The sequence below is a fragment of the Pongo abelii genome, chromosome 15 (assembly GCF_028885655.2).
Source record: "Pongo abelii isolate AG06213 chromosome 15, NHGRI_mPonAbe1-v2.0_pri, whole genome shotgun sequence".
Classification (NCBI taxonomy): Eukaryota; Metazoa; Chordata; class Mammalia; order Primates; family Hominidae; genus Pongo; species Pongo abelii.
In genome coordinates, this window is record NC_072000.2 from 95,106,277 (window position 1) to 95,122,022 (window position 15,746).

The 15,746-nt window shown below is 42.0% G+C and overlaps 1 protein-coding gene across 11 annotated transcripts in view; it reads right to left on the minus strand.

The window, feature by feature from the left end:
* TTC7B (tetratricopeptide repeat domain 7B) overlaps positions 1–15,746 on the minus strand; it is a 297,044-nt gene that overhangs the window by 215,502 nt on the left and 65,796 nt on the right. For all 11 annotated transcript variants that reach the window (XR_010137010.1, XM_054530407.2, XM_063715700.1 and 8 more), the window contains exon 4: positions 7,074–7,204. Coding sequence is in view for 10 of the 11 variants with exons in the window: in XM_054530407.2 (XP_054386382.1) it covers positions 7,074–7,204 (131 nt within the window). In the remaining variant the exon portion in view is untranslated. The remainder of the gene's footprint in view (positions 1–7,073; positions 7,205–15,746) is intronic.

Sequence of the window (15,746 nt, forward strand, 5' to 3'; positions counted from 1 at the left end):
ACCACCACGCCCGACTAATTTTTGTATTTTTAGTAGAGACGGGGTTTCACCATATTGGCCAGGCTGGTCTCGAACTCCTGACTTTGTGATCCACCCCCCTCAGCCTCCCAAAGTGCTGGGATTACAGGCGTGAGCCACTGCACCTGATGTATGATTCTATTTCTATGAAATGTCCAGAATATGCAAATCTACAGAGACAGACAGCAGATTAATAGTTGCCTAGGGCTGGGGAGGCTGGATGTAAAATGGGGATTGACTGCTGAGTGCAAGGTTTCTTTCTGAGATGATGAAAATCTAGAATTAAATATTGGTGATGGTTACTGAACTCTGGAAATATGTTAAAAAGCACTGTACAATTTAAATGGGTGAATTGTATGGTAACAGTAATGCTATTTTTGAGAAAAGAAAATAGAAATATAACTAGTAATATAACTAGTATTAAAAAAATTTCAATCTCACTGGTAATCCAAAAAATGTGAACTGAACTTGCAAGGTACCATTTTCATCTAGCAATTTCGGCAAAATAACTTTTAAACAATAGCAGCCTGTCAAGGTTGCAGAGAAACCACTACTCTCCCATACAGCCATAGGTAGAAGAAGTTAGTAGAGGCCGGGCACGGTGGCTCATGCCTATAATTCCAGCACTTTCGGAGGCCAAGCTCTCGAATCACCTGAGGTCAGGAGTTCAAGACCAGCCTAGCCAACATGATGAAACCCTGTCTCTACTAAAAATACAAAAATTAGCCAGGCGTGGTAGCAGACACCTGTAATCCCAGCTACTCAGGAGGCTTAGGCAGGAGAATCGCTTGAACCCGGGAGGCGGAGGTTGCAGTGTGCCAAGACTGAGCCATTGCACTCAAGTCTGGGAGACAAGAGTGAAACTCTGGCTCAAAAAAAAAAGAGGTTAGTATAACTTGTAGAAAGCAACTGGACACAATACATAGTAACAAGAATAGTAAAAATATCCTCACTTCTGAGAATTTGTCCTTAGGAAATAATGTAAAGCAAGAGAAAAAGCAACCCAAAGGAAGTTGGTGTGGAAGCATTATTTACAACAGCTTATACACAACAATACATTCATCATATTGCAGAGGTCACACACGTGAGACCAGCCTGGGCAACACAGAGAGACCTTGTCTCTACAAAAATAAAAAAATTAGTTGGGCATGGTGGTGCGTGCCTGTGGTCCCAGCTACTTGGGAGGCTGAGGTAAGAGGATCACTTCGGCCTGCGAGGTTGAAGCTGCAGTGAGCCAAGATTGCACCACTGCACTCCAGCCTGGGCGACAGAGCGAAACCCTGCCTCAAAACACAACAAAAAAACACAAACAGGAAATATACAAAAATTAAAATAAGCAACTGCTCTTGCCTGGTATCCAGACTCTCCCAACTCAGTTTTCACTGTGTTGTAGCCTCCTACTCCAGGCTCCCAGATAAAGGGCTCAAAGTCAGAAGTGCCTAGAGCAGAAGCACCTGCCTAGCCAGTCAGTTTCTGGACATCTCTTTAAGGAAATATTACATCAAGCTATGAACTGTCCCCTTCTGGCTTTGGCCTGAGTGAAAAGGTAGGCCTGAAATGAGAAGGAAAGGAGGAATTGGCCTTTTCTTTATTGTCTCACATTTTAAAGTCAGAAGCACAATCACCTGGCCCTCTAGAGCCACAGCCCCACCTTTCTCAGCAGCAGCACTGAGTGCTTTTCCTAGGACACCTGGTTCCAGTTCAAGACCCGCAGTAACCTGCATCTAACCCAGTTCGGAATCCAACACCTCAGCGACATCACTGCAAATCCCTCCTGCCGGGAGAACATAATCCACTCAAGGCATGGCCAGGATGCCAGTGAACAGCACCTTCATGAACACAGGAAGTCTAGGTGGGGCACTGTAATATTTGGGGACCTGGTGTTTCTTCTAGAAACTTTAGCATTAAAACAGCTAATAAAATGTCATGGGTACCCCATAACTTAGCATTAACTTCTTTTCTAAAATAGGGTGTAGAGAAATGAACTGTCAACAGAAGGTCAAGTTCCACCCTGGCTCTACTCCTGCTCAAGAGAGCCATAACCAGCTGGTTGGCTGATGCATGCAAAGGACAGAGACAGGATTATTTCATCTGCCAACAGCAGGGCTCATATTATGATATCCAAGGGTGAAGTCATCTTTATTCCCATCACTGCACCACTAGAAGCTCCTTGCAGGGCAGATAACTTTATTTACTGTTGGCACAATGCCATCATCTGAAGATAAACTAATCAAGGCCATCCTATGCCATTTCTAATTCTATCTGCTCTAATGTAATTTATTTGGTTAAATTATTTCATATGCTCAATTTTAGGGGTAGTTTATCTGTAATTCCCCTTCAGGAAACAAACTATCAAAGACTATTTGTAGGTGTCTCTGTGACTCTGATATAACAAGGACAACATTAAACAAATATTTGATGCACATAGCTTTCATTTATTCCCATTTTCTTGGCCCCGCCTCTGCGTCTGGAACTAGAGGGCAGAGGAACACCTGGAAAGCTCCTAGGTACTGCCTGGCACATGCTGCTGCTCTCAGCAAGGGCCACTTCTCTCACCCCAGAAAACCAGGCAAGTCAGGCAGAATGAGCCCCACCCTGGAAGCACACAGAAACAAACCAAGGTCAAACGACCAGGAGTGAACAGAGAAGTCCAGACACGGGGATACCAGGCAAAACGTTGTTCCACTGGCTTCAGCACAAGAAAGGGAAAAGCAAATTCTCCAGAAAAAGTTACTGCATAAACATTCCCCTGAAATTCTTTGACCTTTTTTTTTTTTTTTTTTTTTTTGAGATGGAGTCTCACTCTGTTGCCCAGGCTAGAGTGCAGTGGTGCAATCTCGGCTCTCTGCAACATCCACCTCCCGGGTTCATGTGATTCTCCTGCCTCAGTCTCCCGAGCAGCTGGTATTACAGGCTTCTGCCACCACACCTGGCTAATTTTTGTATTTTCAGTGGAGACAGGATTTCACCATGTTGGCCAGGCTGGTCTCGAACTCCTGACCTCAGGTGATCCGCCCACCTCATTCTCCCAAAGTGCTGGGATTACAGGTGTGAGCCACCACACCCAGCCTCTTTAACATTTTTAATGAAACGGTATGTTTATAATATTCCAGATTTTAACATAAATATCTGAAATTGTCCAAGGTTAGGAAAGATTCCACAGCCAGGTGACACAGGAACAGATAAGGGCAAGAGAGCTGACATTTACTGCACGCTGACAATGTGCTGGGAGGCACATGAGTTAACCCACCTCACCTCACAGCAGCCTCATGGCAACTATGACTGCGATTTTACAGACGAGGATCCTGAGATACAGAGAGGCTGAGCAACCTGCCCAAAGTCCCACAGCTAAAGGCGGCAAGGCCAGGGTCCCAACACTGGTAGTCACTCCCCCGCAGTGCTCTGCAGCCTCCCACAGCTTCTGTCAGCTGCCTCGAGGGGAAGCCAGGTCAGTCCTCGTTCTGAAGTGTCACTGCCCTTCAGGAAACCAACAACTCAGAACATCACTGAACATCCCGACTACTAGAGAAACTCAGAGAACGGCACTCCCTCAGAAGCACAATTATGAAAAGTCACTGGTCATGACACTCCCAACTGTCTCCAAAAATCCTCCCCAAATTTTACTCTTGCTAGTGAATAAAGTTAAACGCCAGCACTAATAAATAAAATGTCCACAGACACAACGAGCAGAAGTTTCTTCACTACAGAATGGCAGGGAAGTGACAGGGCACCATGGAGAGGCCGCCTCTGCCCAGCGGAGCAAACAGGAACAGCGTGTGTGGTTTCCTACCTGGCAGGGCTGATCCCAAAACAAAGCCCTATTTCCCTTGGCTTGCTCAAGGCTTTGATCAGATTCCATCCCCTTTTCTGTTTTCAATTCAACATAATTCTTATTGAGTTCAAAATTAAGTCAGTTAAGTTCAACATTTAAAAAAGAAAAAGGCCAATCAAGTATCTCTTGCATGGCACACAACTATCTTGCCACATAAAAACCTGCAAACTTTCACCAAGCCCATTGGTCACCTAAGGAAGGTTATTCTCCCCGCTAGCCTTCTGCTTAATCAACAGTTAATTTCTCGAGTACTTACTACAGTCAAAACAGATGTTGGGTTCATTCAATCTCTCTCATTGCTAATGTCTCAGCTTGCTGAAATCTGGGGAGGTCCAAACTGGTTTTCCAAAAAAGAAAACGCATGCTGAAAAATCAGAGCCAGAAATTTGAAAATCGTGTACCTACACTGAGATTTAACCTTAGGCTAAAGAAGCTGCTTCCCAAATGCTACCAAAAGCTAAAGCTTACTTGGTCAAATAAAACACATTTATTGAGTTTTTTTTTTTAAGTGCAGTAGTACAATCATAGCTCTCTGCAACCTCAAACTTCTGGGCTCAAGCAATCCTCCCACCTCAGCCTCCCAAGTAGCTGGGACTACAGGCATGTGCCACCATGCCTAGCTGGTTTCATTTCCTTTAGTTTCATTCGTTTCTTTCTTTCTTCCTTTCTTTCTTTCTTTTTTTCTTTTGTTTCTCTCTCTCTCCTTCCCTCCCTGCCTCCCTCCCTCCTTTCTCTTTCTCTTTCTCTCTTCCTTTCTTTCTTTTTTTGTAGAGACAAGGTCTCCCTATGTTGACCAGGCTGATCTTAAACTTCTGGCCTCAGGTGATCCTCCTGTCTCGGCCTCTCAAAGTGCTGGGATTACAGGCATGAGCCATCACACCCAGCCTTATTGAGCACTTTCTCTAAGTAAGAGTGTGGAGAAATGTCATGCTTTTTCTTTGTTTGCAGCAGCCTGGGAGAATGAAGTGAGCCAGCACTAAGCTAGGTGTCATGTGAGTTGAGTTCTAAAACTAGTTTTGGCCTAACTTTCTGTGTGCCTGGGCTCTCCCTTTCTAGACCTCAAGTTTCTTCTCAAAATCCAACATCCTATGATCACCATTTCCCCAAAATCAAAGAAAAGGATTTCTTTTAAATCCTACGACTATACAAGCCTCCTTGATGGTCCTGCTGAAGAACCCAGCACTGAATGGGGTGTTGTGAGTGAACATAACAGAAGTGTATTCAGATCTACCAATTTCTACATCACTACAGACACATGTAACAGATGAGCCTCCTTTCTCCCAGCCGGGAGAAGACGGCTCCAAAGTGACAGGGCTGGACAACAGTGGAGAGTAAGCAGCAAGATAGGGCCCTAAGTGGCCAGGGCTGTGTAGTCAGCGGGAACAACTCAGATGGGATAAGCAGACTTCTCCACTGCCAAGCACGGTCCATCAATGAGGCAGACAGTGGAAATAATGGGGGTTTTTAAAGGAGCTGGATGATCATTCCTTTAAAGATCATATCGTAAATTCTGAATAACAACAACAAATTCTCTTCTCATAGCAACCTTCTGATAGAACATAATTCTGGCAAGACAGACATGTATCTTCCTGAATTCCCAGATATCTTAAACCATGGCTTATAATCCATTCTGGTTGAGGCTAGGTCAAATGTTATTCCCATCACTCTCTCCACCTCTCCTGCTGTGATTCTCACTCTAATCTCCCTGCCTCCTAAAAAGGCAATTCTGATGCACATCATATGCACCAACACACGACAACATGATTTATGAAAAAAAGTTACTTCCTATCTGTTCATTTATAAAGTAACAAAAGCTAGGGAGACTTTGGCAGTCTGTCTCTATTCTAATCCTTATAAAAACAAGGAGCCCAGAAAATTGCTGGAAAACAAGACCTCCGATCATTTTCAAAGTCTCACAGGATTTCTAATCATTTCAAACACTCATGTAGGGTACCATCTCTGGGTCTGAAGGGGTCAATAGCAATGTCCTTGGTGAGAACTCCAGGAAACACTGCCAGCAACAGCAACTGCTAGGAGCTACTGTTATTAATAAAAATAAGTGACATTTACCAAGAATCCGATATGTTCACGAATCTGGGCTAAGTGCCTTTATTCACAAGACCTTATGTAATACTCACAAAAGCTTCATGAAGTAGGAACTATGATTATGTTCTTTTTATGGACGGAAAAATCGAGGCTGAGAGGTGAAAAAACTTAGTAAAGAGCAGAATCCAAAGATGAGAATCTGAAACAGGCATGTTGCCTCCACCTCCCTGGCCCCATCCAGCCTCCAGCCTCCAGCCTCCAGCCTCCAATCTCCTCTGTCTGAGGCTGTGAGCTCAGAACCCCGAACTCACTCGTTCTCTGCTCAGAGGCCCTCTTGTCAGCTGCTCGTTTCCATCACCCACACCACAGGCAAAGCACTGACGGCTGAGAGCAGACCATCCCTGATGGTCTCCGGGGATACCCGATGTACTCAACTCGGTCCACTTCGGTCCACGTCCCCAGCAGACCTTTGCCATATCCGTCAAGGTAAGGCCTCCCAAACCCCAGATGAACAGGTCTTGGCACAGCGTCAAGTACTTGAGTACAAATGAAGCTCAACCCATTTTATTAGGAAAACTGGGGTGGCTGGCCAGCTTCAGGGTGCTGAAGGTATGAACAGATGCACACTGTCATTTCTGCTCAGAGGATGCTAAAATGCTTCACAAACACTGAACCATCTATTTTTCTTTCTTCCTTGCTTGCTTTTTATTGTGAGACGGAGTTTTGCTCAATGGCCCAGGCTAGAGCGAAGTGGTGCAATCTTGGCTCACTGCAACCTCCATCTCCTGGGTTCAAGCAATTCTCCTGCCTCAACCTCCCAAGTAGCTGAGATTATAGATGCCCGCCACCACGCCCAGCTAATTTTTGTATTTTAAGTAGAGATGGGGTTTCACCATGTTGGCCAGGCTGGTCTCAAACTCCTGACCTCAGAAGATCCACCTGCCTCATCCTCCCAAAGTGCTAGGATTACAGGTGTGAGCCACCACGCTGGCCCAACCATCTATTTTTCATAAGGTACAGCAATCACTACCACCGTCTCCTTAGCTTTAAGGAGCACAAGTAAAGCTTTGCACACACAGACAGACAAGTTGAAAGCTTCCTAGAGATTAATCACAGTTGTCCGCTACCTGATTTGAGGGAAAAAGTTATCAGGAACAAACACGTGGTCCTCACTTACCCTTTCTATCTCTTGGAGATACAGGAGTGCGATGTCCCCTGCTTTCTCATAACAGGTGATGACATCCTGTTCCCGGTCCACATGGAGATTACTGGTAGAAGAAGAAATAGGCAGCTTCTCCAAACAAAGTCCTTAAAAAAAAAATCAGACACAAAAACTGAGTGAATTTTTTTTCAAAAGGCTTCATTTTTAAATATTGCTCTAGAGGGCCAGAAGATGGCTGTAGAATATCATGTTGTTTGCAAATAGACAGTTTACTTCTTCCTTTTCAATCTGGATGCTTTTTATTTCTATTGATTGCCTTATTGCACTGGCAGGAATCTCCAGTACTATGCTGAATAGAAGGGGTGACAGCCTTCTGTGGTGGCACCTACCTGTGATCCCAGCTACTTGGGAGGCTGAGGTGGGAGGATCACTTGAGCCCAGGAGTTTGAGACTGCAGTGAGAAATGACTGCACCACTGCACTCCAGCCTGGGCAACAGATGGAGACCCTGTCTCCCAAAAAATAAAAAATAAAAAATAAAGAAGAAGAAGTGGTGAGAATAAATATCCCTATCTTATTCCTGATCTTAGGGAGAAAGCATTCAGTCAGAAAGCATTAAGTTTGAGATTAAAAGTTTTTCTTAGACGCCCTTTACCAGGTTGAAGAAGGTGCCTTCTACACCAGTTTTGCTGAGAGTTTCTATTAAGAATCAGTGTTGGATTTGCTCAAATCCTTTCTCCATGTTCATTGAGATAATCATATAGCTTTTTCACTTTTAGTTTTTAAACATGGTAAGTTACATCGACTGATCGTCAAATGTTAAACCAACCTTCCTTTCCTGGCAAAAATACCACTTGGCCAGATGAATTATCCTTTTTTATATTTTTGGATTTGATTTGTTAAAATTTGCCTTCAATTTTTGTTTTTCTTTTTGGAGATGTAGTCTCGCTCTGTCACCCAGGCTGGAGTGCAGCAGCGCGACCTGGGCTCACTGCAACGTCCACCTCCTGAGTTCAAGCAATTCTCATGTCTCAGCCTCCCAAGTAGCTGGGACTACGGGCGCATTCCACCACACCTGGCCGATTTTTTTTTTTTTTTTTCAGTAGAGACGGGGTTTCACCATGTTGGCCAGTCTGGTCTCGAACTCCTGACCTCAGGTGATCTGCCCGACTCAGCCTCCCAAAGTGCTGGGATTACAGGTGTGAGCCACCGTGCCTGGCCTCAAATTTTGTCATTTATGTTTCTGAGGAATATTTGCTTAAAGTTTCCTTGAAATGCCTCCGTATCTGGTTTTGATATTAGGTAAATACTAATCTCATAAAATGAGAAATATTCCCTCTCCTTCGATTTTCTGAGAGTGTTTGTGTAGAACTGATATTATTTTGTCCTTAAATGTTTGATAGAATTCACCATTAAAGCCATCTGGACCTGGAGTTTTCTTTATGAGCAGCTTTTCAATTACAAATTCTACTTCTTTGATACAGGGTCATTCAGATTATCTCTTTCTTCTTGAGTGAGCTTTAGTAGTTTATATATTCCAAATAGTTTGTCCATTTCTTTTGAGTTGTCAAATTTATTGGTATAGAGCTGTCCATGATATTCTATAATCCTTTAGTACCTGTAGAATCTTTAGTAGATGGCACCTCTCTCATTCCTGATAATTGGCAATTTCTATCTTTTCTTCCTGATATCAGAGGTTTATCAATTTTACTGAAATTCTCAGTAAAGATTTCTTGATTTCATTGATTTTGGTTTCATTGATTTTTCTCTATCCTTCTGTTTTCAATTTCATTTATTTCCGCTCTGATCTTTATTATGTCCTTTCTTCTGAATACATTGGGCTTTATTTGCACTTCCTATTCTAGTTTCTTGAGGTGGAAATTATTAATTTTGGACCTTTTTTATTTCCTAATATAGGTATTTAGTGTCAGCAATTTCTCCATAAGGACTGCTTTGGCAGCATCCTACAAATTTTGATATTCAGTTCACAATATTTTCTAATTTAACTTTTGCTTTCTTCTTTAGAAGTGTGTTATTTAGTTTCCAAATATTTGGGAGTTTTCCAAAGATCCTTCTTTTACTGATTTCCAAGTTAATTCCATCATGATCTGTGCAGTAAAGGGCTGACTTAGAGCCTTGGGATGTTCAAACCCTGTACATTCCAAAGGAAGGACTGGCCCTTACCAGTTCCTGGGAGAAAAACTCTTAAGCCCTCAGAATATCCTACCTGACAACTGTCTTTGTTTATTTGGGGCCTTGAGCCATACCAGATAGTTTATGCTAACAATGTTATTTATGGCAGAGGACTAGGGCCATGCTATATCAGTCTGATCTCTGCAGGGGCTGGAGAATGACTAAGGCCAGTAACATGGGTGCTCCATGCCTATGTGACTGACCCCTAATAAAATCCCTAGGCACCAAGGTAGCTCAGGTGATCTTCCTTGATTGGCAATATTTCAAAAGTACTGTCACACTCTGTTGCAGGGAGAATTAAGCAATGTCCATAGGACTCGACTGGGAGAAGAAAACTGGAAGCTTGAGCCTGGTCTCTCCTGAATTCTGCCCTATGTGCCTTTTTGCTTTTACTGATTGTAATCTGTATCCATTTGCTGTAATAAACTGTAACCATGAGTATAACAGCTCTTCTAAGCTATGGGAGTCTTTCCAGTATATCAATGACTGATGGTAGTCTTGAGGACCTCTAACACAGTCCAGAGAACACACTCAAAGTCTCCTAATTTTGTTAAAACTTGTTTCTGACCCTGTATATGGTCAATCTTGGTAAATGTTACATTTGAAAAGAATGTGACTCTGTTGTTGTTGGGTGGAATGTCATATAAATATCGATTAAGTCAAGTTGGTATACTGTGTTGTCCCAAGGCATCTATATCCTTACCAATCTTCTGTCCACTTGCTTTATCATTTATTGAAACATGGATATTGCAATCCCCAAGCATAACTGTGCATTTGCCTATTTCTCCTTGAAGTTCTATCAGTTTTTGTTTCATGTATTTTAGAACTCTGTTATTAAGATCATAAACCTTTGGAATTGTTATATTCTTTTGATGGATTGACATCTTTGCTCTAAAACCTGCTTTGTCTGATATTAATATAGATACTACAGCCTTCATTTGATTAGTGTTAGCATGGTAAATTTTTTCATCCCTTTACTTTTAATCTATTGTGTCTTGGTATTTAAAGTGTATTTCTTGTAGCCAACAGAGTTGAGTTTTGCTTATTTTCCAATCTGACAATCTCTACCTTTTAAATAGGGTATTTAAATCATTTATACTTAATGTAATTTTTTAAACAGATAGGTTTAAATCTACCACTTTGCTATTTGTTTTTTATTTGTTCCATCTGTTCTATTTTTCCTTTTTCTCCTTTTTTTCTGTTGTCTATTTGAGTATTTTTACATTTTATTTTACTTATTGGCTTATTCACTAAAATTGATATTTTCCATGTCAGTGATTGCTTCAGGGTTTAATTTGGCATAGTCTACTTTGTTTTGTTTTGTTTGGGATGGAGTCTCATTCTGTCACCCAGGCTCAAGTACAGCGGCGTGATCTCGGCTCACTGCAACCTCCACCTCCTGGGTTCAAGCGATTCTCGTGCCTCAGCCTCCCAGTAGCTGGGACTACAGGCGTGCACCACCACACCTGGCTAATTTTTTTTTTTTTTTTTTAGTAGAGACAGGGTTTCACAATGTTGGCCAGTCTGGTCTCGAACTCCTGACCTCAAGTGATCCGCCCATGTCAGCCTCCCAAAGTGCTGGGGTTACAGGCTTGAGCCACCATGCCCAGCCCCTACTTTAAATGATATTATACTACTTCACATATAATATAAGACCTTTACAATTGCATACTTCCATTTCTCCCTCCCAGCCTTTATTATCTTATGTACATTTTACTTTTACACAGGTTAAAAACCTTACCCTATGTGGTTATTATTTTTGTTTAGTCAATTTTTTTAAACCTTTAGATCATAAGGAAAAATTCTTGTATATTCACCAAATTATAATTTCCAGTTCTCTTTGTTCTTTTGTGTGTAAATTCATATTTCCTCCTGGTATCAACATTTCTTGTGGGGTAGTTCTGCTCCTGCTGATTTCTTTCAGCTACTATCTGCCTTGAAAAAGCTTAATTTAGCTCTAATTTTAGACAGAGATTTCATGGAGTATGGAATTCAGGGTTGACAGTTTGCTTTTTTCCCCTTCCATTACTCTCAAAAGTGCTGCTCCACTGTATTCTCACTTGCATGGTTTCCGACAATAATTTTGCTGTCACCCTTATGTTTGTTCATTTGTATATAATATGTCTTTTTTTCTGGCTGATTTTAAGATTTTATCTTTATCACTGGTTGTCAGCAATTTAGATTATGAAGTGTTTGGGCTTTGTCGAGCTTCCTGGAACTGATGGTTTGTAGTTTCCATAAAATTTGAAAAATATCCAGCCATTTTTTCTTCAAAAATGTTTATGTCACCCTCCTCCTTCCTTAGGGGACTTTACGCACATATTAGGCCAAGTGGAGTTGTCCTACAAATCACTTAAGGTCTTTCCACTTAAAAAATAATAATAATTTTTCTTTCTTTTTTTTTTTTTTGAGATGGAGTCTCGCTCTTGTTGCCCAGGCTGGAGTGCAATGGTGCAATCTCGGCTCACTGCAACCTCCGCCTCCCGGGTTCAAGCAATTCTCCTGCTTCAGCCTCCCGAGTAGCTGGGATTGCAGGCATGCACCACCACGCCCAGCTAAGTTTGTATTTTTAGTAGAGATGGGGTTTCTCCATGTTGGTCGAACTCCTGACCTCAGGTGATCCGCCCGCCTCGGCCTCCCAAAGTGCTGGGATTAAAGACATGAGCCACCACACCTGGCCAATAATAATAATTTTTCTTTCTTTCATTTTGGATAATTTCTATTGCTATGTCTTCAGGTTCACTAATCTTTTCTTTTGCAATGTCTAATCTGCCACTAATCACATCCAGTGTAATTTTCATATCAGACATGGTAGTTTTCATCTCTAGAAATTTGATGTAGGTCTATTTTTATCCACATCTCTACTGAACTTTCTGAAATAAGGAATACGATTCTAATAACTTTCAATGGCCCTCCAGCCTAGGTGCTCAATATTCATTCTCTTTCCAGTTAGCACCAATGTCGTTTATGCAATTGAAAATAATCAATAAGTAGCCTCTCTCTAGTGTGAACTGTTATAACCTCTTGACATTTTCATTGGAAGAGAATATCAATAAAATGAACAAATCCACCATTTGCCAGAATAGTTCCGAAGCTACTCAAAACCAAATCGCAGATTTGGAAGCATTACCTTCCCAAATATGCTTTAAGTGCTCACTTGTGCAAAATTAAAACCACCAAAAATAACAAAAAGAGATAGATTGTTTCATAGTCTGCCTTCTGCTTATATGAAAAGCAAGAATATTGTGCAAATTGATATCAGGGATTTAATATTTAAAAAACTAATTCCCCAGAGTACATCAAAAGGTCAGGAAAAACTGAGTGTACTTTTAGGCATTTTGTACTGCTTCAGGCTGGACTCTGACCACTAATGCTCATGAAAATGACCAAGGCTCTCAGAGACCTGCCAAGCCCAGTGAATCAAAGAAAGGCCAAATCCAGTTCAACATAATTTTACTATCATCTATATTTTATCGTGTTCTAAAATACTTGAAAACCAATCATCTATGGCAGCAATCCACAGTCATGTGTGGTCAGTAAGAAGATTCAAACCAGCTACACAACTTAATCCTCCACAGTGAGGAGAAACTAGTGTTTCCTGTGGGTTCATGTTCTAATTAGGCAGGTATGTGGACACCCAAAGTCTGAGCTGGCAAATTGATTCCTAGCAACAAGTCCATTCTTGAGCAGGAGGCCCTTTAAGGTATTACATTAATTAAGTATTGTTCCTTTCCCTCTTCCAAATGCTATGGCATTTATTCCATGTACCACTGGACACATCTCAGAGCAATGGCAGAGTCTTGATTTATCACAGTGAGTTTGTGCCTATGCAGGTCAGTTCCAGAAAATTTAGTTCTCTGTCAGAAGCTATTTACAGGCCCTCTGGACTGGTCTATAAATTTTCGAGTGTCCAGGATCATATCAACACTGTCTGAGAAGCAGAGTCCTGAGGTCATGGACAAAATTGGTCCCCATTAAAATGTCAGATGATGTACTGTCAATTTGGGAAGCTATCATCAATAATGTTTTTACTTATTTTCTTTTTTCCAGAGACATGAATGACAAAAATAAGTGAAAAGCAGACTTGAAAAATAGTGGTATGACAGCAATGCCTAGTAAACATCTCAATAAGATCTACATCTCCAAAGTAAAGCTATGTACAAAAAGGGTGGAAATTCCGTGTTTTCTCACCAACCATGATCAGCTCTAAAGGATGAGCGCTAAAAGTGGCTGACTGTGTGATTTAAAGAACAACGAATCGCCACACAACCCAAAATTTATCTCCCTGCCACACAAGAGCGTTCCCACAGATAAACTCACTTCTGAAATGCCCTTTCTAAGAAGCGTAACACATTTTACTTTATTTTTAAGAGATAGGGTTTTACTCTGTCTACCAGGCTGGAGTACCGTGGCATAATCACAGCTCACTGCAGCCTTGAACTCCTGGGCTCAAAGCAATCCTCCCGCCTCAGCCTCCTGAGTAGCTGGGACTACAGGTGCGTGCCACCACACCTTGCTAATTTCTTTTATTTATTTATTTTTTATTTTTTATTTTTTTTGTAGAGACAGTGTCTCACTATGTTGTCCAAGCTGGTCTCAAACTCCTGACCTCAAGAGATCCTCCTGCCTTGGCCTCCCAAAGTGTTGGGATTATAGACATGAGCCACTGGCCCCAGCCTAGGTAACACATTTTAAATAAATTAATGATGATAAAATTTTAATTACACTTGTTTTCAAACCCTTCCATGTGCCTGTTTGGTCCTGTTCAATAGGTACTATTCTCCTCTCTATCTCGTGGAAAAAGAATGAGAGTCTCAGAAAAGTTAAGTGACTTGCCCAAGGTCTATGCAGGAGTCAGAAGTGGAAGCCCCTTATAAGGGAGCCCATTAGCTGGGGCCAATGCATCCTGCTCTGGGTAATGTCCTAGAGGGGCAACAAGGACTGCTGAGTGCACAGGGTGGAGTGTGGAAAGCAAAGGTGCCAGACAGAAGCCAGTAGACCAATGGGACATCACACGGGGAGGGGTGCTGGGTAGCTAGCTGATAAGCAGGCTGAGGACCCTCTATAGGTTTAAAAGCTCAAACATGCCCAGCCTCTGAACTGTTCTATTTAGGTGTAACTAACAGAATATAGTATAACAAACCAGACTCTCCACCTTGCTTCCTTCCACATCAAGATTAAGGGCCAGGTGCAGTGGCTCATGCCTGTAATCTTAGCACTTTGGGAGGCCAAGGTGGGAGCACTGCTTGAGCCCAGGAGTTCGAGCCCAGCCTGCATAACACAGTGAGACCCCATCTCTAAAAAAATTTAATTTAAAAAAAGAAAGATTCAGGCTCAATACCTCTGACAGGGAGCTATTTTCTCTCCCCAAGGCCTGTAGATTCTCTGGAAGTTTGGCTGAGGATGTGGAGAAAGCTACACATCTCATTGCCTGAAAATCCAGTGATCACTGAGGGGTTAGCACCCCACATTCTTTCAGGTCTGTCTAAATTTGAGATCCCTCAGCTAGGAGCCTTATCTGGGTATGTAAGACTTCAGTTTCAATAATAACAAAGGTTGATTTATCAAAGCCCTACTCAGCACCCAGCACTATGCCTGGGATACGACAGGCACTATTTCTAATTCTCACAGCCACCCTGAGAGAAAGGTGTTAACACCACCTTATAGATAAGACTGAATTAAGGGCTCCACAGCTAGTAAATGATAAAGCCAGGTTCCGACCCCTGGTCTATCTGACTACAAAGTGCTGCTCACAATCTCCTGTCTCACTGAGCTGTTGACAGCAGCCTATTCAGTGTTCAATAACAGCAATGACAACAAAAATGAATTTCAAATTGAAAAGGCAAGAAATCAAAGTCTAGAACTTTAGGGTGCTGATTTTCTTTCCTACCAAGAGCTGCATCACCCTAGGCAATTCCCCATATCTCTGGGCCTCCTATTCCTTGTCTGTGTCATGAAGGGTTGAACTACTGAGATACTGCCTTGAGCTGTACAACTCTAAGAGACTAACAGCCAAAACAAATTTTTGATTTTTTTGAACTGCATTGAAATGGACAGGAAATTAATTCCTTATAAAGTTAAGTAATGCAAGAAAAGACTATAAAATATAATGACATGAACTATGTACTACAACTCTAGGGACTGCTTCCTCATTTATCTTAACCACATCTCTGGAAGTCAGGCCTGGGACAGGTACACCCTGATGCTTTGCCGTAACATGACCCACAGGGGTGTTTATAACTGAAAGTACCAGAAAGCCTTTATATAATAGTAAGTTTCTGATAACCCAGCCCCATGGTATAGCCTTCAAAGGTGATAAGACAACGTCCAAGGGTCTCAATTTCCAAGGCTGAAAAGAGACTCAGGAAAAGAGGTTCAAGAGACACAAAGCAAAGCCTTGGCAAGGGCAGCCCCGATGGCTGGTCTTGTGTTCTTGCCTCTATAAAGGCTGGGCTCTCACAGGTGTCAGATAGACTTAGCTCAATAGGAGGACAAG